Below are 27,208 nucleotides of genomic sequence, written 5' to 3' on the forward strand. Positions count from 1 at the left end.
GTCTTCACTTAAACAATCAAGTAAATATTTCTTAAAGTTTGTTTTTTGGACAATTAACTTAAAAAATCTTAGTTCATTTAACTTATTAACTTAAAAATATGTGTAATGAACTTAAAATTACTGTGAGGAATAAACATAATCCTTTGTGCCTGAATATTTGTATGATTAATGTTTTGTCAAAGAATAAGAACTGATGGGGCACTTAAATAGTTGTTCATAAGATGTTGTGGAGGTTTTCTTTTGATATTGTTTATGTTTTTTTAAACAAGTAAAATGTACAATAATAATGTAATTGACATGGGCGCATTAGTTTGATGATTATACAGCGTGACAGGGTCAATTCTAGACCAAAATATATTTGAGAAGTATCATTTTATTTTGAAAATAATTTATTAAAAAGAAATTAAATAACAAAGCAGGAAATTTTGATAAAAAATAAGCAGTTTTGAGCCGTTTAACATAAAAGATCATCATATTTTCGCTTAGGTTTTGATTTGCTTTCTAGGTGTAATGAGTGCAGTAATGTCTGCAAAACATAAAAAAACATTGTCACCTTAAATTAGCTAATGTTAGTTACCCCGTTTATAATTCAAGATTGCTTGCTCATGCTTTGAAAACTGAAACAATTGCATTTAAATTAAACATTTTGAAACACAAGGTCTATATTTTTTCGTTTTTTCTAGCTAACATTAATACGGGCTATGAATTATATAAGGGCTAACAAGAATATAATGTTTTCAGCTGTGCCATTGTAAAATTTGGCAGGGTCATTCTTTGTTTCAAAACAAATCACAAAAAAGCAGTTGGACGTGTGACAGACTATTTCTGTGTTGAATGCACTTCAGGGTACAAGTTTCGAAAAGTTTTCGAAGATGGGTAGATGTATGTATCATGTTTCTTTTATGGGCACTCCCTACGGAAAAGCATGGCCACAAGACAATCAGTGCCAGAGCGAGAACCAAGAATGCTAGAACTCGCAGGCAACACTTCATGCGACAGCTTTGTTTTATATCAAGACTCAACAATAGCACGAAAGAAAAAGTGCGTTTTTGGATGTAAGGAGAAGCACTGGGGTTGTGGGGAGAGGAAAAGGACTCCATGCACAGATGCAACATAGTTAGGGTCTTCTCTGTCCCGTTAAAAAAAACACATTCATTTTAAATTACCAAAGGCTGTTAATATTATAACTGACACGCTCGGGTCTGACCTTGGGTGGACCTCAGGGATAGAAACGGCTCCTTACAGACCCTATAGTCGTGTGTATATTAATGCATGTGCAGGCCAGGGGGGTCCTAATGATAGATGACCACCTAACAGCCCTGAATAAAATACTATTTAAATATGCATTAGTTTAACACTAGAGGGTGATAAAGCTATGCAAAATGATGATCTCTAATTATGGTACAAGTCTCTCATGCTTTGCATGAGGCTGTTATTATATGGTTTTGTTCTGTAGACATAAGGACTTGTTAATGTTTAATGTTTATTTAACTTTGAACGGACTCTTGCCAGTAAATAACATCAATTAAAATCTACAGTAAGTTACTGGCAATCAGCTGCATAACTACAGCATGTATAATGTAGGACAATATTTTTTATTTTTACTGTATTTGTACATAAGCGGTTTTCTTACCTTAGAAAAATGTTGTTGATCTGTTTCCGAACAAAGGCACGCAAACCCAGAAACTTCCCATAGATGCGATGCAGAACGGTTTTTAAAAACTCCCTCTCGCGAGGATCTTCACTGTCAAACAGATCCAAGAGCTTCAAGGTCAAAGAAAACAAAGAGTGGGACAAAAACAAAACACAGTTTTAATGTTTCTACAAGTGGTGATCAGTTTTTTACCCTAAAGTGGCACTTTATTTTCAATGCTATATTGATTACTATTTTGATTACAAACATGTAAACCAAAAGTATGTGCAATAAAAGTGGAAAAAACTGAAAGATAGAAATATGTAAACAATATTTCTTATTGATTGGTTGTTAAGGTTCTAACACCCAGATATATACACTACTGGTAAAAAGTTTTATGTTGGTGAAAAGCATCCAAAATAAATCAAAACTTTCTTATCATCTGAAGTGCAGTCACCCTTTGCCTAGAAATTGCAGAACCGTAGGCTACTCGTGTCATTTTAACAAGAAGCGAATTCCTGAAGTTTCACCGTGGGAAGAATATCAAAGGAGTTCACATTTAATCTAATCTTAAAAGCACCTCAAAACATTTCTTTCCACACACTTCTTTGTCCCATAACCCCCCCCCCCCCCACAATTTGTTAGGCGACCTTGGGTACCATGAAAGGCGCTATATAAGTTATTATTATTATTATTATTATTAATCTGGGCTCTAATTGGCTGCTTTTCCTTCAATATTCAGTCTAAGTCATCTATTTAAAAATTAATATTAATAATATTATAAAATAACATTTTTGTTTTCTAAAATAACGGAAATTAATGTGTTTGGCACAGCTATATTTTTGTCTACGAAAGTAATTTCAAACCTTTAACCATACACCTTTAGATTAAATGATTTTTAAGAGTTAACATTTCAGTCAAGTGTTTCAAAACATTTGACCGGTAGTGTGTATATACAGAAAACATGGTAATTACAGTTTTTACCAATTGCTTACACACGTTTTCAAAACTAAGTCTCCTTTTTTCAAAACTCTACACACAATTCTCAAAACTGCACACACAAAATGCAAAATAGCACATTTCTCCTTCAAAATGCAACACTGTATTCAAAATGCCACAAACACATGTCAGAATCAAGCATTTGCATCAAATGGCAAACACTTCTTTCATAATAATACATTTTTGGATATACCATCTTAAAGGATTAGTCCATTTTCTTAAAAGAAAAATCCAGATAATTTACTCACCACCATGTCATCCAAAATGTTGATGTCTTTCTTTGTTCAGTCGAGAAGAAATTATGTTTTCTTAGGAAAACATTGCAGGATTTTTCTAATTTTAATGGACTTTAATAGAACCCAACATTTAATACTTAACTCAACACTTACAGTTTTTTCCAATTGCTAACACACAATTTTGCAAACTAGTCTGGTTTTATCAAAAAACTGAACACAATTTACAAAACCACACACCCAAATAGCAAAATACCACATATATCCTGCAAAATGAAGCACTCCAACCTAAACTACATATAACATTATCAAAATCAAACTTTGACACAAATTGGAACACACTTCATTCATGTTACCAGATTTTTGTCTTACCAACTACACACAGTTGGGCATAATGAAAAGTGCACTTTTCTTTAGTATGCTTTGCCATAATACTAAAATATGTATTAGATTGTTCACATGCACAAAAATATTTGCAGATACACACACATGCTGTTGAATTTTCTTTTATTTTTCACCAAACAAGTCATAACGCCTCGTCCACATCACAGGCAATATATTCCCTTGCCAGACATCGAGGGAAGAAGCACCTTGAGCGCCTTATCCATCCCTAAATTGCACCAACATCAATCTCATCACATGTCTCTTCAATAGCCTGCAAAAGAGGCATGCGCACAAAGGGCTGGTGGTCATATACCTTCCATATAACTCTTCTATGGGGTTCAAAAATGGCGAGTATGGCGGGAGGTATTGCACGATAAACGTTTGGTAGTCAGCAAACCAGTTTTGGACTGGAGCTACACGATGAAAGCTCACGTTGTGCCATACTACAACATACCGGTTTCTTTGGTCTGCATCATTCATACACTCTGATGGTATGAGAATGTTGTGGAGTCTTTCTAGAAATGTGAGAATATGGGCTGTGTTGTATCAAGGTTGGCATGACGGTGGAGGACACCATCCATATTGGAGATGGCAGCACACATTGTGATGTTCCCACAACGTTAGCCAGAAACATCTATAATGGCTCTGTGGCCAATGACGTTCCTGTGATCTTTTCTAGTGCTTACATCCTGATTGAAGTGTTAACAATTAACCATTCAGGTGTTTGAGCAGGTGGCACATATATTGGCCATTTAGCTCGTGTAGTGTCATTTTGAATGGTAGTGTTTTGAAAAGGCAAACATGTGACTTTATGTCCGATTGTTGTGTCTTGTGCAGAGAACCGTGTTCAGTGCATTTAAAAAGTGCCATTGTGAATTGCAAAATGTGTGTAAAGCAGGAAATGTGTTTAGACTTTTGGAGACTTGAGAAGACGTGTTGCTCTCTGTGTGTCAGTTTAAATAGTTGTGCTGTTCATGTCATTTTAGTGTGTTAGCAATTAGAAAAAACTGTAACAGTTTTTTTCAACGGAGTTTCAAAGGACTATAAACAATCCCAAACGAGGCATAAGGGTCTTATCTAGCAAAACGATTGTCATTTTTGACAAGAAAAATAACAAATATACACTTTTAAAGCACAACTTCTCGTCTAGATCTGGTCGTGATGTGCTAGCGTGACCCGACGCAATACGTCATCACGTCAAGAGGTCACAGAAGACGAACGCGAAACTCCGCCCCAGTGTTTACATGTGTTGAGAAAGAGGACCGTTCCGACGTTGCTGTATGTCAACTGATACTAATAAATGTCTTTGTGTCAGTTTATTGTTTACAATGGTCCACAAATGTGCGTTTTATATATGTAACATGTGACCTCCCTACGTCACTACGCATTTACGTTAGGTCGCGCTGGACCGGACCAAGACGAAAAGTTGTGGTTTAAAAGTACATATTTTTTATTTTTCTTGTCAAAAATGACAATCGTTTCGCTAGATAAGACCCTTGTGCATCATTTGGGATTGTTTATAGTCCTTTGAGCTCCGTTGAAAAAAACGGTTAAGTGTTGAGTTAAGTATTAAATGTTGGGTTCTATTAAAGTCCATTAAAATTAGAAAAATTCTGCAATGTTTTCCTCAAAAAACATAATTTCTTCTCGACTGAACAAAGAAAGACATCAACATTTTGGATGACATGGTGGTGAGTAAATTATCTGGATTTTTCTTTTAAGAAAATGGACTAATCCTTTAACACTGCTGTTCTAAATCTTTGGTCTTTCATGGGCTTATATCTACATTTCAATACAATGATCTACAGTGAAAGTAATCTGCTGAGAGGGGTAACAAGTACACCGAAAACGCCAATGCAATGTAGAAACATAAAATATTTATTAGTCCAAACATTACTGTTGTATACATTAGCATACAACAAAACTATAAACATGTAAACCAAAAGTATATTCTTTACAGTAGAATACGGTATATTGTGTGTGATGTCCCGGTCCAGGAATTGGCAGGGGGGGTGGGGTGCAGATTGCCAAAACAGGTAATCTGACCTTTGACCTATTTATAGGCCTATCTATACTACTGTAAAGTAAAGCAGTGATTTTTAAGTGATCAGTAAAGCAATTAGTGTTTGCACATGTGAGGAGTGTGTCTGTGTGACCTGGTGAATAAGTGTAGCATTTTGATTGGTTGTGTTTGGAAAAGGAAAGCAAGTCACTTCCTCATAGATCTTTGTGTTTTAGGTAGACAATTGTGTGTAGTGTTTTGAAAAAAGTGTTTTATGCAATTGAAAACTGAGTCAAAGGCTGAGAAATAGCTTATGCTTTTTGAAGATTTGGCATGTAGTTTTGCACTTTGAGTGAGAGGTTTCAAAAATCGTGTGACATGAAAAGATTTTGTGTGTAAGCAATCGTAAAAAACTGTAATATTGGTTGAATATTGAACAGGATGTGCTACACTAATAAAACTGAATTGATGTGTGTGAAGGTTTTTTTGGATTATTCATAATGTTCAAATAACATATCAAAGCTATATTCATATCACTGAAAAAAAACAAGCATCTCTTTCCATTGGACATAAGTTTCTATTTTCTTAGTCTGTTGTTTTTGTAGTATAATAACTCCTCCTCAAAACGTCACATAAAACAAAGCTAAAATAACAAAAACTACAGTTTATTGCCACATGATAAACAATCTCCCATGCTAACTCGTAATAGATTATTTTATGGGAATGTTTTCATCTGGCAATGTCAACTGTAATGTCACATTAGATGTGTATGTGCACAAGCGCACACATTATGTAATGCATTTTCTCACAGCTTTTGCCTCGGGACAATAACCCTGCTGTGAGTGATGCATCTGATCATGATGCATTGTTTGACATTAATGAGTCTGAAAGCCATTAATAATGTCTTATACTTTAGGAAATCGAAAGCAAATTTCAAACAGGATTACAAACGCTCATCTTTGCACATTGCAGGACAAGTTTATTTTAACAGATCATCATTTGAGCATAGCTTTATCACCCTCTAGTGTTAAACTAATGCACGTTTAAACAGTATTTTACTCAAGGCAGATAGGTGGTCACCTATCATTAGGACCCCACTGCACATGCATTAATAGAGCAGGTCGATTGTTCTTTACTAGTCATGTGTATACTGTATCTATTGGCTTTTCCATTTCATTTCTATTTTTAATCTGCGCTCTTCTACTCAACTAGAAATGGACAGTATATTTAGTTAATACAGATTCCTGGTTTTATTGGACATTATTAATTATTTATCTAAAGTACAGAGCAATTTTAAACAGTAACTCCATTCTTTGGTTCTGAAACAGCTTTCCTTTTCAGATTAAGTCACTATTGGGTGGTTTCCAGGACAGGGTTTAAAACTAGTCCTAGACTAATATAAATGTTAGAACTGTCTAAACTAAACACAACTTGCACGGACATATCTTAAAATACATCAGTACCATTGTATTGCCTCAATATGCAAAAGTAATCTTTTTTTTACAATGCTTCTTTGCTAAATGTCCTAATTTAACTAAGGCCTAGGCTTAATCTAATCCCTGTTTGGGAAACCAACCCTATAGGATTTAAAGGTGCAATTTGTAAGATATTTGCAGTAAAATGTCCAAAAACCACTAGGCCAGTGTTATATATTTTGTCCAGCTGATTACTATCAATATCTGTAATGTTTTCAACTACTTGTAAATCGTGAGAAAATATCCATTCAAAACATTGACACGGGGCAGTGCAGTCTCCTGTCAATGACGTTAATATCCATGTGACCCTTTGTCACCACCTTTACTGACGTAAACCACATGACAACACAGTGGTCGAGCTCGAAAAAATAAAATGGCGGCAAAGGAAGCGGCTGGAGCACAAATTTTGTTTAAATAAACTTATATTTTCACTTTTTACACATTTTAATTGCATTTCTAGCGAGAAATTAGTATTGTAGTTTTCAAATATGTGATTAGTTATCACAAAGGCGCTCTCTGTTTTTATTTCAAACACGCTGCCTTTGAAGTGCGTCGGAAAGCCTTTCTCTGAGCGGCCTTCAGGCCTCCGAGTCCGAAGTCATGTCCTCATGAGGCAGCAAGGCCACAAGTCCTCACAGTCCTCACTGCCTTGAGTTTTTGGACGCAGCCAGTGTTGTGGACAAATGCGGAACTATGCGCTTGCTTATGGACTTATGGATATCTCTGTACCGTCTGCCGCTGGTTGGGTCAGCTCCTGTAAGCGTACGGACCAACCAAACGACCCAAGAAGAGTTTGGAACAAAACGAGGGAGGATCAATTTGTTGTTGCATTATCTGGATGGAGAGAGCTTCACGACAACATTTAACTAGAGTTGTTTTGATTCGTAACCCTTCAAAAAACGTATGCTATTATATTGATCACAACATTAGTATGCGATTTTTAATCAGCGCGTCTTCCCGCGGACGATATGCACATCAAAGGTATTGTACAGCAATATAAATGGTCATTTTAAGACACTTCACAATAAGATTTGTACTCTCAATACATTATGTGAAAAATCATTGTAGATTGTAAGTTGAAAACTTAATTCTGTGCTGTGTTAACCATCGAATTTGGACTAATACTAATATCTATGACTGAAAATTTCGTTTTGAACATCACATATAAACTTACATAATGAAATAAACAATGTCATCAAACGCAACATTTATAAGACTTGATTACCTTATCCATCAACGTGATTTCTCGTCTGATTGATGGCCATCAGCGGTTGAGTTAAAGACTACAAATCCCATAATTCCATGCTGCTTCAGAGCGTCAGTAAACAACATCATTGTTGTTGTTTGATCTGGCGCCATCCAGCGGCGCAAATAATACAAACTGCATCTTTAAAGAGCACCTACTTTTCGATTTACGATTTTACACATTTTAACAATATGCAAAGGTGGAAATCACAAAGTAAACGATGACGCGATTTATCGTCTCCAACTTAAAATCTCTTTTCTTGGACTACAACAAGCACACGGATTGTAGGCAACAGCTTGACCCGTAATAATCAAGGACTTTTTTGCCGTAACATGGCTGCAGGAGGCGCAATGATATTACGCAGTGCATGTTCCTGAATTTCACTTAGAAACATTCTTAAAAGCTTCTTATAATTTTTCTTAAAGGTCACATATTTTGTGGTTAAAAAGCACATTACTTTGTGTATTTGGTGTAATACAATGTGTTTGTGTCGTTAATGGTTAAAAAAATGCATTATTTTCCACATATCGTACATTTTTATAGCACCTATAAGTCCCTCCCTTTGTAACAAGTGAATTTGTACAAAACTCATCGTTCTGAGAAAGTGCGGTTTGAGCTGATTGGCCAGCTATCCAGTGCATTGTGATTGGCAGAATACCTCAATTACGTAAACGGAAATGTGACATTCCTTACCATGTTTGAAAGATGGGACTCCAAAAGCAATAGTGAGAGCCAGGAGACAATATTGTCTTTACTACATTATCAATACAAGCCTGAATCTGACCCTTATATTTTGTCTTAAAAGTGTTTTCGTGATCCAGCCCCAGATTTGGCTTGTATTGATAAGGTAGTAAAGACTTTCAATATTGCATTGGGAGCTAATCTTCCAAATACGGTAAGGAGCGTCACATTTCCGGCTGATGCCAGAGGTATTCAGGCCAATCACAGCGCTTTTCAGAATGATGCCAAAATCAACGTGTTTCAGGGAGGCAGGGCATAAAAAAGCAAAAATAACATACAGTATGTGGAAAATAATGTGTTTTACATATTGTATTACAGCAAGCACACAAAATAAAATTGTTTTTAGCAATGTAATAAATGCTCTTTAAGTCAACACAGCTGGCACACACCAAAAAACATGCAACTAATGCAAGCACAAGTATTATCATTTACTACATTTCTATTATAATTATACAGTTTTCATGACGCGCTCTATCCCAACACGGACAGCAATTCTCCCATTTTCCTTCCTGTGGCATAAACAACAGGGTGCTATTTAAAGCAGCCCAGGAAATGCTCTCATCATGGAAACTCATCCTGACCACCTTCCACGCTGAAACTACATTCCAGAGCATTCCGTGCACTCGGGGGGAATGACCGGGTCCATGTGGACAGCTGATGGCCTGCTGGTTACACTGGGACAGAGGCTGAGTGAGATCCAAGAAATAAACATGGCCAAGACTTTCCCCAAGTGTAGTTTTATATTTCAGTGTTAAGTTTTTCAGCATTTTGAGAGAGAAATGATATTTACCTAAAGAGCAGAATGCTCCAGCTGTCAAGCTAACTTCAATTATAATGGATTCATAAACTCAGGAGTAAGAAAAAAAACAAGGACTTGCACAGCTACACTTCTTACAATAGACAAAAATTCTGGTCCCCCTTGAAAAAGACTTTCTGAAATGATGAATCACTGTTTGTGAAGAGCAAATCTAAAAATCACATTATGAGAATTTACAGTGCAAAATACACTGAAATAAGACCACATGAATAGCTATAAAGATAACACAAGAAATATATGTGTTAAATATATATCGACTTTGTTATAACAATTTCTGTACACACAGAATTGACAGTTTTGCTTGTAAACATCTAGTTTACATATAAGTAACTCAAACATTTTTCGAAGATATGACAAAGATTAAATGGCTGACTTTGCAAACCCAGTGATTCCTCAAATGCATGTTTAGCCAAGTGTCTTTTAAAGGGATAGTTCACCCAAAAAATTTAAATTATGATGATTTACTCACCCTCTAGCCATCCTCGATGTATACGATTATCATTGCTCAGACAAACACAATCTGAGTTATATTAGAAAATTTCCTGGCTGTTCCAAGCTTTATAATGGTAGTAAATGGTGCTTCTGATTTGAAGCCCAAAAAATCCATCCATCCTTTACAAAAGCAATCCACATGGCTCTAGGGTAGAGGTCTACACGGAAGACCCGAGACCCTAAGACCCGGGACCCGAACCGGGACCCATACGGGTTCGGGTCTATATTTTAAATGATCAGCCGGGTCCGGGTCGGGTCTCAATCTATTACTTCGGGTCTCGGGTCTGTTTAACATCGTGGGTAATACCCGAGGTCGATCGGACTCGGAGAACACACACTCAAATTTAAATAAAATATTTCTCCAGCAACAAAAACTTAGATGAACGCTAAAATTGCGTTAAAAAGTTTTTATTTGGTGGCTCCAACCAGGCAGCTAAAGCGCATGCGCTCTTGTAATGTTTCTCTGGCTACCAGTCAGGAGCTTCTGCAGTGAGACGCAATGACTTTACCTTTGACAATTGGCTCTTTTATTTAGAAGGCGGGACATATTCCGCCGTACCGCGCATTTTGCACTGACTTCTCTAATTTTTATAATAATATTATAAATTGACCGTCTTGCTGTTATATCTAAAGTTTTCGCGACTCTGATCAAAGAGCACAGAGATGATAGCAAAGACGTAAAGCTAACGAAAGCAGCTATGACACTGAACGAGCAATCATTATTATAATCCAAATGGGCAAACATTATTAAGCAAATTGACCCGATACACAACAAAGTGGACTTTTAAAGCTGGAATAAGCATTAAACATTTCAATCGTCAAGAGAGGAATAACATGGATGGAACTTTCTTGGAAATAAGGATTGTGCATCACACAGTCAGGTAAAAGGAGGGAGAAGACTAACTTCTAACGTTATGGGTAAGACAAAAAGTTTAATTTTCGCTACTTGTTTATTGACTTATTAATAACATTTAGCTAAAGAATATTTGCCGGTCAGGTCTGTGTCTTCCCGGACGGGATCGGGTCCAGATTTTAAATAATAGACGGGTCCGCGTCGGATCCGGGTCCAGCTTTTAAATAATAGACGGGTCCAGGTCGGTTCCGGGTCCAGCTTTCAAAACAACAGACGGGTCCGGGTCGGTTCAGTGTAGCACATTTACGGGTCTGATCGGGTTCGGGTAGGAATTTTTGGACCCGTGTAGACCTCTACTCTAGGGGCCTTACAAAAGCCTTTAAACTGTTAAGGGTCGCCGTCCCGAATACGGGACATCTAAGTTTGCATTAATATTATTGATGTAAATTTTAATCTATCACTACAAACTATATATCGTTGGAAAGGTCTAAGCCTGCAGAATAGACATTTCAACAGTGTTTTATAAAATAAATTATGTAGGGAGAGTAATTGATTCATTTATGAAGAGAGTGTGCCTCAAAAAAAATTATTTTCTGCTAAATATCACTGTCCCACCAGCAGAACGCCTACATTTACTTCAATGTTTGCATATGAATTCATATCTAATCATTACAAACTGTATATTGTTTGAAAGCTCCAAAAGTGTAGATTTAACTCAATAGGGTGGGGTGACGCGTAAAAGGTTAAAAGGTCAATCAATATTCAACGATTTTGTAAGAAAAATATAAGGAGTTATATGATCCAATTTCATGTTTTCCTTTGTCTTTATAGTGTCAAAAGATGTATGTGCATATAGAAGATCTGTAAATTGCAAATATTAACGTTTTAAACGCAAAGAGATCTTCTTCATAAAAGTGAAGCCTCGTCCACGCCTTCCTAAAACGTTTGGTTCAACCCCGACCCCCGCAGTTGGACGTCATAACACCGCGCTAATGTATACGCAAAGAAGGGGTAACTTTTATTCGTGTTGTAGTATTGACATCAATGGTTAAGTTTGATGTACAACGCTGTTTCAGAACAGTACAGTTCAAATGTTTGATTGTGTGCTGCACATTTTATGAAGGACTGTTTCCTGAACATGGGAGAGTGAGTACAAGGCTGGATATACACAAAGTGGAGCAAATTCAAATTTGCAACTACACTCCGGCTTTGGTATTTGGGCTGTGAATAGTCACTGGGCTGCTAGTTCAAAACTAGTTTTGAATAGATATTGGGCTGTTTTAATACGCAAATCCTGCCTTTCACTATTGCTATCATTGGATAGCTGGCCAATCGGAGCACACTGCACTTTCTCAGAACGATGAGGTTTATAGACGGTTTCATCGGACGCACGTGATACACGTCTGTATCCGAACCTTACTTCTGGTTTCGTTTTTTAATGGTCTGACTAGTTGCTAAACTGATCTCTTGAACAAATGCTTCGTCGAAAATAACAAATGTTTTGGTTTCCTAGGTAATCTATGTGTTGTTTTTTTTTGCTTATTATATAAATAAACTACGTTTAAAGTACTTTGTTGTTATTTATTCTTAGCGGAGTTTACCGGAAGTTACGTGCGGGACGCGACAGCCGCTTGTTTATGTTGTTACTGCTGAAACGGTCTATAGAAATCGGCGTGTTTCAGAAAGGAGGGGCATAGAGAAGCAACAATACTGTATTGTGTGGAAAATACTATGTTTTTTTTTCTTTCCCCCGCGTAAAATCATTGCATTACACCAAATACACCAAATGATGTGCTTTTTAGCAAAGTCTTTTGGGACTTTTAAAGCTTTACAAAGTAAAATAACTAGCTTCTGGTAATGGTCAAGCACATTCACAAGATTGAGTTGTCAGCTTATAATGTAGGACGTAGCATGTGAGACGTAGTGGCGTAGTGACGAATGCGGAAGTGCAGGCAAACAAAAAAGACAATCTGTTTGTCTAATATCGAAATCTTTAAACATTTTCTTTTAAATCCCCATTTTAGATTTCTCTTTCCTGATTGGTGTGTTGTTTTGCTCTCTGCGCTTCCGCGTTCGTCACTACATACTCATACTTTTAGTTTGTAAAGTTTTAAATATTGTTATTTTTCTTACAAAATCACACAGATAAACTTAGTTCAGAAGAACTTACGGTACCCCTGAAGCCGTGTGGATTACTTCTGTGAAGGATGGATGGAGTTTTTTTGGGCTTTTTTTTTTTTACTACCATTATCATTTTTTGGGGACTATCCCTTTAAAAGACACTTGGCTAAACATGTTTATTTACATTTTACAACCATTATAAAGCTTGGAACAGCCAGAATATTTTCTAATATAACTCTAATTGTGTTCGCCTGAAAAAAGCCAATCATATACACCGAGAATGGCTTTTCTTTTTTGTATAAATTATACCTTTAAATATGTTTTTTGATATTAGGTGTGGCTTAGAGGCCAATGTAATGGTAATGTAAATGTTAATAGCCATAGTCATCAAGGTGTCTTCACTTTGATAACTCTTCACATACAACCTTCAAAAAGTGACTTGCACATTTTGCATAAATGTTTGCAAAGCACATATACCTGTAGCACAAACTTCTGGTCAATGTAACGTTTTGCAGTACTTGGTTGGAAGTCTGGATTTTCGAGGAATCGAAGGAAAAACTCATACACCAACTGGAAAATATATAAAAAAACACAAAGCCATACAGATGTAATATTGCTTTAGTGCAACCGGCATGTAGAAATCAAAATCTTAATAATAGATAGCAACAGCAAACAATAAAAGCATAAAACATGCATGCATTATATAAGACGTACAAACATTAAAAATCTATATATGCAAATTTTCACAAGACTTTATTTGTCCACAACGTTTTAACATTAAAGGAATATTCCATTTTCTTAAAAGAAAAATTTTTCTTAAAAGCTGACCCCACGCAATATGTCATGACATCAAGAGGTCACAGAAGACAAACGCGAAACTCCGCCCCAGTGTTTACAAATGTGTTGAAAGAGGACCGTTCCGACGTTGTTGTATGTCAACTGATACTAATTAATGTCTTTGTGGCAGTTTATTGTTTAAATGGTCTGCAAATGTTCGTTTTATATATGTAACACGTGACCTCCCTACGTCACTACGCATTTACGTTAGGTCGAGCTGGATCAGATCTTGACGAGAAGTTGTGGTTTAAAAGTGTATATTTGTTATTTTTTTTGTCAAAAATGACAACCGTTTTGCCAGACAAGACCCTTATGCCTCGTTTGGGATTGTTTATAGTCCTTTGAAACTCCGTTGAAAAAACTGTTAAGTGTTGAGTTAAGTATTAATTGTTGTTGGTGTCTATTAAAGTCCATTAAAATGAGAAAAAACCTGCAATGTTTTCCTCAAAAAACATAATTTCTTCTTGACTGAACAAAGAAAGACATCAACATTTTGGATGACATGGTGGTGAGTAAATTATCTGGATTTTTCTTTTAAGAAAATGGAATATTCCTTTAAAGTTACCCAGAAAACTAACCTGCATGTGGGGCCAGGAGGCCTCTAGCGTGGGTTCATCCTCTTCTGGGTCAAAGTCTGGGATTTCACTCGGTGGAAGGGTCCTAAATAAATTTGTGTTGACCTGTAAAAAATAAACCGCTGTTTTTGCTTTAACTAGATCACAAAAGAAACATTTCAAATGAAATAAATAGTATTAAAGGATGATGGACATGGTTGTGACCAATGCTGACCATGCTGATGATCTCAGGATAGACCGGCTCCACCAGTACGCCTCTGTTGGTAGACACATACTCGACGAGTTCAGTGAGAGTGGCACGCTTGGTCTCTTTGCTCTTGAGGTCTGCAACCGAATCCAAGAAGTCGAACATTATGCAGCACTGCTGTAGTTTCTGCACAAACAACTCCTGCTGCTCTGTGGTAGATGCATCTGAAAAAAATCATTTATTTATCATTATTTACTCAACACCATTTTTAAGATCACACAACATGTAATCTGATGATCACAAAAACGTTCTTTACAAATCAAAACTATGTCATTTCATCATCATTCACTACCCATAAAACCACCTGTCCTCAGATCAGACCTCGATGCTTTATGTAGATTATAACAGACTTTAGTTTAATATGTAATATGTGTGTGCTATGCAAAATGGAGTGTATGTATATTTCAAAAGGAGTGATGTAGCCTACTTCTATTGCGTCATGTTGCTTGTGTCTTCCTTTGCATTACGGATGCACAATATTTAATTTTTGATGAGATAAACCTAATTCTTATTAAATATTTACTTGCCTGACAGCTTGTGTCATCTTTGACATTTTGAAAATAAGTTCATCCAAGCTCAACGTTGGCATGTATAGCTTATGATTTGGGAATACAGACGAAGATGAATCTATGCCGTAGGTGCATCAGGCTCTTATGTCCAAAACTCACTTATCTTTGGTACTTAGTGTAATTACAGTCGAGTGCGTAGATGTGCTGAGCTTACTGAATGCTTGAATGCACAAGAATGTTTTCATCTTACACTTGGGAGTAAGTCTAGTAATCCAGGCAAAACTCCCTAGGAATAAGGGGAAAGGGAAAACCACAGCTGGTGACCTCCTCCACCAACAGATGTTTTCTTACTTACTTTTTATCAATTTGTCAGTTTATTAAGTACAATAAAATATATATATATATATATATATATATATATATATATATATATATATATATATATATATATATATATATATATATATATATATATATATATATATATATATATATATATGAAGAGTTTGGTTCCAAAACGCAATAAACGCCATTTTTGAAAAAAATGAGTTACTGCCAAAATCAGCATTATATCAGGTGAGTAGTTAAAAGTAAATTCTTAATTTTACGCAAAATCCAATATCCGCCGTGTTATTCTGTCATCTTCTCGTCCTTTTTTCCCAAAATGCGACAAACGCCACTACCCCTTTTTTACAGAACGCAATAAATCCATTTCTGATATAACAGCCCACCGTTCACGCAATGTAAACAAACAATGGCGGACGCGCTGAGTACACGGAGTCCTGGTTTTCCTCATCTACTTTGTACTACGTGATCAACAAACAAAACAAAATAATACTTTAATTGCATCGCTAAACATGTGATGGTTTTCTGTGACGGGAAAGAAACATAAGCCATCAGCATCTAACAATTTCCCTGAGAGGCACTCGGGAGACAGGTGCTTGTTCTCCTGACAGCATCAAGCTTCTCATGCTAACACATTGACCCCAGAGGATCTTATGAAAAACTTTACATAATTTTACTCAAAGTCAACGAAAATCGAGCAGGACCAAAAACATTTTACAGCGGATCTCTGTGAAAGACGTTAAGCGAAGACGTAAAGTAACCGCAATGACAGGGTTCTTAATATGACAAAGTAAGTGTTTTGATTAATAACATTAATGTTTATATTTTTAATAGTGTGTACAACTAGTCAACTAAATGAATATAACACGGCAAAGATGAATGCACATTTATATAGGCTATTGATTCAATAGATTTATAGCATTTTGAATAAAAACTTGTCATGGATTTATTGCATTTTGTGGAAAAAATAATCCGTTTTTATAATAAATCTTTGAAAATCAACTTATGGATTTGAATTTTTAATGTTTTTATAACCTAAAGATGCTGTGTGAAAGTTTGTAACAGAAAATAGTTGTTTTCATCTTGTCACTTTCTTGGTATAGAAAACACGTTTTTACCAAAATTTGTCAAAATGGATTTATTGCGTTTTGGAACCAAACTCTTCATATATTTATATATATATATATATAGTGAGGAAAATAAGTATTTGATCACCCTGCTATTTTGCAAGTTCTCCCACTTAGAAATCATGGAGGGGTCTGAAATTGTCATCGTAGGTGCATGTCCACTGTGAGAGACATAATCAAAAAAATTTAAACATCCAGAAATCACAATGTCTGATTCTTCAACCATTTATTTGTATGATACAGCCACAAATAAGTATTCGAACACCTAAGAAAGTCAATTTTAATATTGGGTACAGAAGCCTTTGTTTGCTACTTCAGAGGTGAAACCTTTCCAGCAGTTTTTCACCAGGTTTGCACACACTGCAGGAGGGATTTTGGCCCACTCCTCCACACAGATCTTCTCTAGATCAGTCAGGTTTCTGGCCTGTCACAGAGTTTGAGCTCCCTCCAAAGATTCTCTATTGGGTTTAGGTCTGGAGACTGGCTAGGCCACACCAGAACCTTGATATGCTTCTTACAGAGCCACTGGCTGTGTGCTTCGGGTCATTGTCATGTTGGAAGACCTTGGAAACGGTGGTCCCAGCTCTTTTCAGGTCATTGACCAGCTCCTCCCGTGTAGTTCTGGCCTGATTTCTCACCTTTCTTAGGATCAAAATAAAAATTACACTCCACTAGGGATGCCACAATTCTCAATACATTATTGACCCGTTCGGTTCGACCCCCACGGTCCAATACGCGCAGGTGAATTGCGGTTTTTCGGTTTATCCATCTAAATCTGTCAGATTTACATTCCCTGCTCTTTTGTTAATGTGCGCATGCGCGTGATCTGCACGCTTATAAACGCCACAGCGAGTTGATATCCAGTCACTGTGCGCTAGCTGCGTTAAACTCTGCTTGAACTCTGCTTGCAATGCTGGTGTCAGATTTCATTCGCGTGTGCACACACCCAACAGAAGTACGACAACAAAAAGAAGCAGCACGACTGTCTTTTAAATCTGAGGTGTGGATTAATTATTTGCGGGTGTAGATTACATACAACATCAATGTAAAGATGCAAATTCGTGTGGGGCAATGCGCATGACGCAAATTGGGCTTGTTATTGATGCAAACGCGCGTTATTTGCCTCAAACACGTCTTCTGCGCAAGTTGAAAAAGTTTAACTCAAGAAGAGAATGCGCATGATGCTAAAATAAATCCCACCAGTAATCTTGATTGAGGAACGCATTTTTGGTTTCTACACAGACAGCATGATGTTGGATTTAACAGTATAGTGCAGTAAGGTATAGCCTTCATTTACAATGTAAAGTTTATTTTACTAAGTACAGGTAAATAAAATGGCCAATTTATGTAATGTAATGAATTCACATGTTCCCCAGTTTGAATAGGATATCATTTTTATATGTCTTTATTTAATTATATCTTATATTATTGTATCAATACACTAGAAATATGATGATTTTTGCATTTATATAAAATAAAGAGAACCGCAATTAAACCAGTATTTTTTCTTCTTAACATCTCAATGTTTCTGTTACCTAAGCATAGAATAATTAAAAACACTTTAATAGTCCAAGGCACCAGAACCGAAACCGAACCGTAAACCGTGAACAAGAACCGAAATATGTATTGAACCGTGAACTAAGTGTATTGTTGCATCACTACACTCCACCAATACAGCAGCTTGTTGTCTGCTTGTTTTTAGGCCTAATCTGTACCCATTTCATCATACATACAAGATATGATAACGTCCAACCGAGAAACATCACTGCAGGCTTCCACATTCCACTAAATGTTGAAAACAATGATTTGCATGGCACACAGAGTCCATGAAAGATTTAAAAGAAGTAAGGTTCATCTCAAAATGCTGTGTTATGAGAAAATCCCAGCCAATCAGTGTTCAAGTGTTGAACATTGGATGGATACCTTATCCACCACCATACATACAGTGTTCCCAGCTCAGCTGGTAGAACATTGCGTTAGCAATACAAACATCATGGGTTCAGTATGAGACACAGTAGCGCAACTCTCTCTCAAGTTTATACATCAAGTTTGAGTTCTGTTCTTTGAAGGGCAGAGGGATAATCACATTTAAATGATTTTCATATTTTCATTCATTGCGACCCTGTCGCAGACCCCCCTCACCCCTCATTTTCAAAAACTCATTGGATCTAGACGAATCACAAGAATGACCTATTTTGGATTAAAAACGGCGAATTTCGCCGAAAGGTTTAAAAGCGAAGGGTCTGTTCTTTCACTTGATGTTTTATGTTTATTTAAAGAAGATAATTTTTCTGTAAGGCATTAAACTAAAACTGGGTGGCAACTTAAAAAAAAAACGCTGACGGGGAAAGAGTTAATCATGCTTCCAAGCATATTTGATTATCACTTCAACAGTTGCACAATATAAATGTTAATGTATAAATTAGATGAATGTTGATTTATGAAAACACACACAACAGTCTTAAATCACATTTTTCTTGTGTCTTTGCTGCGTCTGTGTTGGTTGGGAACTGCGCTCTGTTTCAGTCACACTTGATTCAGCCACTACTTTATTTGGCGGAAGAGTAATATTTGTACTAATATAATTACAACTTATTTGTGTTTTATTTTATGAAATCCTGCTATGCATATGAAGTAACTGTTTTAAGCAGTGGTGTTACAGTGAATTTTATAACAGCATTTTATAACAGCTTTTAATGTACTGTTCACCTCACGTTAGAAGTGTTTACTTAATTGTGGGAGTAAGCTTGATGTCTGTGCTGTTAAAAATTGGCAGTTGCTGGATAAGTTTCCTTTGACTCTATGGTGATATTCTCCCAATGTTGCTAGGCGTGTCATCTTTGTGTGAATGTTAAATTATACCACAGATAATGGTCTTTGAGAAATGCCACTGACTCTAGACACAGATGGCCAAATAGCCAACATGCCCATAGTAAATCTGAGGAGAGTCTGACTTCGTGTACAAAAATATCCTCCCTTTTTAAATTTGCATACTATCAGTACTTAGATGTTGAAAGGAGATTTAGTACATCGCATTCCTTTAAATGCACTTAAATGTCTATACTTTCCATTAAACAGTATGCACGCAATTTGGATGCAGGCTAAAATTACAAATTGTGATTTAACCTTCACTGTAAAAATTCCTTGTTGCATTAAATGGTCACATTTAAACAATTTGAATTAAGTCATTTCAACTTTTTTTCACTAAAAGTTGCTATACATTCTAAAATAGTCGTAATTTAAGCCCATTCAATTTTAATTTATACCAACTCCTCTCTAGTCAAGAAAGTGGAAATTACTTATTAATGTTGTTTAAACTTAAAGTGTAACAAGGATGTTTTTACAGTGTAGGAAAAATATGGCAGTTTGCTGTGACTGTCAGTGTTCAGATTCATCTAAAAATTGCTATAGCCTTTTCTAGAATAAGCCTTTGCAGAAACATGATTTGCCTATAAATCATGATTGAGGCATAAACTTTGTAAAACTGTTGCATACATAAACTTAATTTGATTATTTGAGTGGTTATAATTGGGTAAGATTCAAATATGATGTACATTTAAAAGTGAATCAATGTTATATCTTCATACTAAAATTTTTATTGGTGTGCAATTGTACAAATTATATATACTAACTCAGTTCTTGAAAGGATTTTGGTCTGGCCCACATACTTACCCATATTAAAACACCTCTACTCCTGGTTTCACAGACAATGTTTAAGGCTAATCCTAGACTAAAACACATCTGAGCTCTTTCAACTGGAAATTAATTGCAATGACAGATCTTAAAATATGCCAGTGACATTGATTTGTCTCAAGATATACACCAGTAATGTCTTTTCCCAAGGCATGTTTTTAATAGATGCTTAAACATCTTAATTTAATTAAGCTCTAGTCCTGGCTTAAGCTAAGCCTTGTCTTTTTTGGAGCATGACTGCCCCAGTTGGGCTTAATTTCATGTTTAATTGTTTGGAATTTGCATTAAAAAGAAACATACATTTCTATACATATAAAGCTTCTTCTTCTTCTATTGACTTTTTATGGCGGATGGCAAACCAACTTATGGTGCATTTACCGCCACCAACTGGACTGGAGTGTGAAGCACTGACATAAAGCTGGTGAGTGAAGATCTTCAATTTTGGGTAAACTTTTTTAACTCAACAAGCCTGGCGCATCATTAATCTTGTTAAAAGGGGGTGGAGCCAGTTTAATTGTTTGCTCTTGAAAAAGGCACAGCAGTGTTCAAACAAGTGTTCTGAGAGTATCAGAGTCTGTATTGCAATGGGGCTCATGGCTTGGGAAAGTGTTGGATTTATACTGCTCTTAGCAGTTGAGTTGTCTGTGGAACAGTGGCCAGGACTTCAAGGCCAGGATCCATTAAGCTTCCAGAAACGGACACCAGTTTTGGCACCTCAGCAAGCTCTTCAAAACCAGCAAGGATCAGGTTTGTTTCAGCCTCAAAAACCTGCATTTGCCCCTGGTATGCTAGATCCTGCCAGTACTCAGTCCAAGCAGCTAATGCAGGCTCCTGTAGCGCCTTTGACCTGGAAGTTTCCCCACATGCCAGAAGAGCCCCAACAGCCAGCAGTACCTTTTCAGCTACAGCTACCCAGCCCTCCTAATAGTGTAGCAGCACAATGTGCAGAGAACTTTGTGCATGTGGAGGTTAAAAAGGACTTTTATGGAAATGGACACTTGGCAGATCCCTCATCCTTTAGTTTAGGAGGCTGTGCAGCTGTAGGGGAAGATCCTAATTCTCATGTTCTTATCTTTCAATACGAGCTCCACACATGTGGGAGTTCTTTGACGGTGAGTGGATGCTTTTCAGTCTACTGACTGAATGTGGAGTTTGGTATCTGGTAATGGTTTCATGATTGCTGTTTTCAGATGACTGCTGATGAGTTGGTGTACACCTTCACTCTACTCTACACTCCTGGGGCTCTAGTTGGAACTCCCATTGTGAGAGCTGATGTAGCTGCCGTTGCAATTCACTGTCACTATCCAAGGTAAGAATTGATCTTGCAGTCATTAAGGCTTTGTCCATTTAAAAATGGTTTACGATTACTTTCTTAAACCATATGTTTTTAAACATCCAGATTACTTTTGCTCTATAGGTTGCATAATGTAAGCAGTGATGTGTTGATGCCTGCTGCAGTTCCTTTTGCTGCTACCATAGTTTCTGAGGAAGTGCTGGTGTTCTCCCTTAAGCTCATGACTGGTAATGATCTCTCTTTCTATTCTGGCCTGGTTTTTAAAATGGGATTTGCCAATATGCTTTTCTTTGCAGATGATTGGATGTTTGAGAGGCCAGTCAACCAGTATTTTCTTGGCCAGTTCATGAACTTTGAAGCTTCTGTGAAGCAGTACAACCATGTTCCCCTGCGTGTTTTCATTGATGGCTGTGTGGCAACTGCAGTCCCTGATGTGAACTCTGTTCCAAGATATTCCTTTATTGAGAACCATGGGTGAGTTGGGTTTCTTTTCTCAATGTCAAATGCACAAGAGAAGGATGACCGTGTTTCTTCTTTAGGTGCCTGGTTGATGCAAAGCTTACAGGCTCTCCTTCCCATTTCATGCACCGAGTTCAGAACAACAAGCTGCAGTTTCAGTTGGAGGCTTTTAGGTTCCAGCAAGTTGGTAACGGCTCGGTATGTGTTTAAACGAAATTGCAATTTAGTTTTTGTATCCTGAGAGAACATGTTTAGTTTGACACAGGTTGTTTTATTTCTAGGTCTACATTACATGTTCTTTGAAGGCTGTCCTGGCTTCAACTCCTACAAATCCGGAGAGCAAAGCTTGCTCCTTTGCCAATGGGTATGTCCAGACTTGAGTGTCCTCACAATTGCTTGTTTGTAATGAATAATACCTTCACCCTCTTTACAGATGGACTTCTGCAGATGAAAGTGATGACGTGTGCACGTGCTGTGACTCCATATGTGGCTCTTCTAGGAAAGGAAGAGCAGTATCTGAATCTGGTAAGTACACAGTCTTGTAGTCTTCAGGAACCCCATCCAAACGGCAAACTAGAAACTTGCAATTTGTCTTTCCAGGCCTGGTTTCAGAAGGAGAGGCAACCATTGGCCCCATTGTGATCTTTGACTGAAGAAGTGGGTTGTAAGGAATGACCAATAAAACTTTAAAATTGACACTGACTTGTGTTTCTTTTATCGTGACTTGTGCTGGGCATGCACATTCCTTATTTAGCTTGAAAATTAATCATTTAAAATTTTGGCCTCTGGAGCAATAGTAAACTATGGTTGGCAGGGGGAGAAAGTCAATGTGTTATTACAACCAACAGGCTGGGCTTTTTTATTTAATTTTAACCTCCTAAGACCTGAGCTTTTTTCCTCAGATTTCTTCTAGATATTTTGGGGGTAGGAAAAACTTATAACCAAATTTTCTTTGACTGAAGCAGTGTAATTGTCCATGTTTGTGTACAACAGGTTCCAGTTACACAGAATTAAAGCGGAAGTCCACCCTAAAACCACATTATGCTCCAACACTATTTCTTGTAGTTTATTGCGCTGCCATCAAATGTACTAACTCAATATAGAAAATTAAAGCTTTTAACTGCTACAGTAACGGTGATTTTGTTAACAAATCACTGGAAGAAAATGCACGACTACATAATTCTGAACGTTCTAAATGGGGGCGGGTCTTGAGGCGAGATGATTGACAGATGATGTTCTTTGATTGCTGCACAGGATGAGCTAACGTTAGCTTGCTTTGCTTGTGTTCATAATAACATGATAACTTTCTACGTAGTAGGTTTACTGTAGTTCCACAAAACAAGCAACAACTAAGCCAAATTATGTTTTAGATATTTTTACTATTTTACGTTACCCGAGTCCGCAGAAAAACTGGGCTGAAAACAGTACTCGAAATCTTCCTGACAAAAGTGCTGGCTGCATAAAATTTTTGGGTAATCTGTTAGTGGTGTCAGCTGGGGGTTGCGTTGATGTAAACAAACTCCCGGTGGCCTGAATTTGTTGTCCTTGCATCCACGTGCACAGGTTATAGTCATCTTTTATCAAGGGTTTTGGTGGGGGGGTTCCCTTCAGAGACGGTAAAAGTGGAGTTACTTTTACTCTTTGAGTTTGTCTTACCGGTTAACTTTGAGTTGATTTGAATCAACAGCCGGAGACGTCAAAGTACCGTGAGAAATCGCTCTTGGGAAACCTTGAACCATTTGGCTGTCAGTTCTTGCTGCGCTGCAGTTAGTCAAACAAACCTAAAGGCTGTATCTATCAGTGGTTAGTGGGTGGCACTAATGATTCAGTTTCGTGCAGTGCATTCTGGTTAATCGAGTTCATCAAATACTGTTCCAAAAATTCTGCTTCATGCTATCAATCTAATAATCGAAATAGTGCAAATTTTTTTCTCATGTAAAGTGCAAAACGGACATAAGTTACCTGTGATAACAGGCAAAAAAGTCTAGGGTGGACTTCCGCTTAAATGATACATTAACGGTTTTTGGTTTTTTTTAAAACTGTCTGCATTACAAACAGATGCTTTTGAGGGTTCATTTTTGTTGTAATTTACAACTTGGTAATCATCATATCCATGACAAGTGTGTGGATACCAATAATCAATCAACTCCTTCATAAAACCAGCAGAATAACATTTAGTTAGTCTTATCTTTAGATCACAAACAGTATAAATAGGTCAGTCCTGGACACTATTGCATCTCTTATAAAAATCAGGTTCTTAATATTACAAAAAATATTTCCAAAAAATATTCAGACACCTAATACAATTCTCTGTACACAACGCATGAGGTTTAGTACAAAACACTACTTAAAATGTAAATGCATACCATGGTCACTTCTCTAAAGTGTTTGACTTGAGTATGTCAAATTATGTGGAAACCTAATCCAAAGTGGACGACGTTAATGCCAGGTGTAAACTGTGTTCAAAACGTTTTGAGCTCGTCCACTTTCAACCACTTTTAACCACATCCAGAGGTGGTCGAAACCACTTTCGATCGGATCGCTTTGGAGTTGCGGAACGCACATGTGGTTGAATGCGTTCGAAGAGCCACACGCGACCGCCTTCTCTCCGCCCATTTATCTAAACACAAGTTTTATGTCTTTTTTTGACTTCTGGCGTGAACATTCGGTGAACAGCGCTATTTTTAGCCTTTCATGGATAAAACTAAGCGGGTGATCTCCGTAGTTTCGTTTTGAAAGCGTGTGAAAGTTGCGCGATCCTATTTCATCAATTGCGCTGAAGATTCAAAGAAAGCTCTTACATACTCATGTACAAAACACTGTGCAGCATGTTTACTTGCTAAACAAGCAGTGCACTCCGACATAATATTACTTTGCGTCCATACTCATAATTACTCCCGCTCGGGTTTGAATGACAGCAGAGAGACTCGCCCACCATCTCACAGACCACCCCCTCATAGTATTCAGCACAGAAGCGGTTGAAAGTGGACAAAAGAGACGGATTTAAATACCAGGTGTAAACGTAATGTGTCTCTCTCGTCCACTTGTGATCTGATCGATGAAAACACATCTTAATACCAAGTGTAAACAGCCCCAGAGAGAAGAGCATTATAAGCCATTCACACACAGAGCTGTAGGGTTTCTAATACAACCCCATCGCTGCTCTATTAATACACCTTATATAACCAATCTGTCACTGTCCCAGACCACATCTGCTTCGACTCACTGTCTTTACCACAAAACGGAGCCAAGTGCCTATACATACTCAAGCCCCCTTCATGAACATCTTGAACTCAGTGGTTGAATGCTTTACTTGCCCTAATGTGCACTCTGTTTGTTGTGGGTCACCTTTAGTTCTGCAACTTACAAATATTTTCATAAGCGATTATTCGGATAATTCTTTTTCGATTAATCGGATAAAACCAAAACATTTTTAGTTAGTTGGCCAGTTTTCACTTATTATAGCTAAATAAATCCCTTAACTAGAGTATGTAACTTGCGGGCTTAAGAAGAGTATGCTAGTCTAGCGCAAAGACAAGATGTCCGCGGTCTGCGAGTTTTTCATTGTGAAAATAATATGAATATTTATCGGCCTATAGATATCGGTTATCTCCCCCCAAATTAAAAGAGTTATCTGTATCGGCCAAAATTTCCATATCGGTGCATCCCTATTATAAATACGTGATTAATACTGTAAAATACACTCAATATTACGGTCACTGCACTTGCTGTCCAGAATGAAAGAAAACATTTCAACTTGGACCTACTGTGTGAGCTGTCTCTTTAGTACCCTGCCATTTATTTACATATTGCTGCTGATTGGACTGCAGTTCTGACACACCCACCAAACAAGAAAAACGTATCTCAAACCCTGTTGCACATAGGAGCACACCGTTTCCAGGAAACATGTCGTTCAACCCAAAAACCTTAGCAAACGTGCGCACTGGTTTGAACTTGAACGTGCCCCTGATGTGATGCTGAAGTGCAGAATGTCCTAAAAACTGTTAATATTGGCAAAAGTAAAAAACAGTAAGTTTTGTCAATGTTTTGAAGTTGAGGTCGACTGATAGTGGATTTTACTGATACCGATAACTAAGTTGATCCCTACTTGCCGATAAACGATTAATCGACCGATAGTTTTAAAAATGGATACTTAGTTAAAAAAAACATAACACTAAAAGTGAAACAGTGCTAAATTTTATTACAAAAGTTATAAAACAACAGGACTAAACCATGATAATGTGCTAAATGAAATAAATAAAAATATATTAATTATATTAAGGGTGGAGGCCAGTGACTTATTTTTTGAGGGCGTTCGATGTGAAGTTCGTCGAATCATGTATGTAGCCCACCGTGTGTGGTTCCTTTTTTCAAAATATGTGTTCTGCGCATCTAGAGATCCTGTGTGCATCACATATCTTGTCAAATAAGTGCCTGCTGCAGACACGTAAAAAGGGTTTATGAAAAAAGAGGCGCTCGCGTTTGCCAGATACTCGCATATTCTCGTGTGTAATCAGAGTTTACTGTTAAGAAGTGTTTTGCGTGTATTTTGTGAATGTAAGCATCTCTTTTATCATAAACTGTTTTCACGCGTGTGCAACATGCACTTATATTTGACAAAACACGTGATGCACACAGGATCTCTCGACAAGAAAAACACATATTTTGGAAAAAGGAACCTTACACATGACACTCTGAATACTTATTTTGAATTAGCGCCCCTCGGATGAGCAGTCACGAGCTGCCAATCTATATTAATAAGTATTAAAGTAAATATTTCTGTAAAATACTCCCACTGGTAAAATTCAAATTACATAAATGTATATTATACTATTATTTGCTTCTGTTTTAACATTTATGGGTGGTTTCCCGGACAGGGATTAGACTAGTCCTAGACTAAAATAAATATAAGAGCTGTCTAAACTGAAAACAACTTTCACTGACATATCTTAAAATACATCAGTGCCCTTTGTTTTGCCTCAAAATGCACACAAGTAATGTTTTTAGTAAGTCATGCTCGTTTAAACTAGTTATATTTCCTAATTAAACTAAGGCCTAGTCCTGGAGTAAGCTAATTCCTGTCCGGGAAACCACCCCATAATGATTATCTAATCAAAATAACAAAA

General features: G+C 37.0%; 2 protein-coding genes across 2 annotated transcripts in view; one reads left to right on the plus strand and one right to left on the minus strand.

Moving 5' to 3' along the window:
* ppp2r5a (protein phosphatase 2, regulatory subunit B', alpha isoform) overlaps positions 1 to 27,208 on the minus strand; it is a 38,872-nt gene that overhangs the window by 8,283 nt on the left and 3,381 nt on the right. The window contains exons 2-5 of the mRNA XM_073855640.1: positions 14,623 to 14,819; positions 14,412 to 14,513; positions 13,474 to 13,566; positions 1,634 to 1,764 (exon numbers count right to left, since the gene is read on the minus strand). Of these exons, the coding sequence (XP_073711741.1) occupies positions 1,634 to 1,764; positions 13,474 to 13,566; positions 14,412 to 14,513; positions 14,623 to 14,819 (523 nt within the window). The remainder of the gene's footprint in view (positions 1 to 1,633; positions 1,765 to 13,473; positions 13,567 to 14,411; positions 14,514 to 14,622; positions 14,820 to 27,208) is intronic.
* On the plus strand, positions 20,876 to 22,778 carry LOC141350478 (zona pellucida sperm-binding protein 3-like). The gene is made up of 8 exons (XM_073855641.1): positions 20,876 to 21,441; positions 21,520 to 21,638; positions 21,747 to 21,850; positions 21,920 to 22,097; positions 22,163 to 22,280; positions 22,364 to 22,446; positions 22,516 to 22,607; positions 22,683 to 22,778. The coding sequence occupies exons 1-8, from the start codon at positions 20,914 to 20,916 to the stop codon at positions 22,733 to 22,735; spliced, it is 1,275 nt and encodes a 424-aa protein (XP_073711742.1). The 5' UTR covers positions 20,876 to 20,913; the 3' UTR covers positions 22,736 to 22,778.

This window comes from Misgurnus anguillicaudatus, chromosome 18 (assembly GCF_027580225.2).
Source record: "Misgurnus anguillicaudatus chromosome 18, ASM2758022v2, whole genome shotgun sequence".
NCBI classification, from domain to species: Eukaryota; Metazoa; Chordata; class Actinopteri; order Cypriniformes; family Cobitidae; genus Misgurnus; species Misgurnus anguillicaudatus.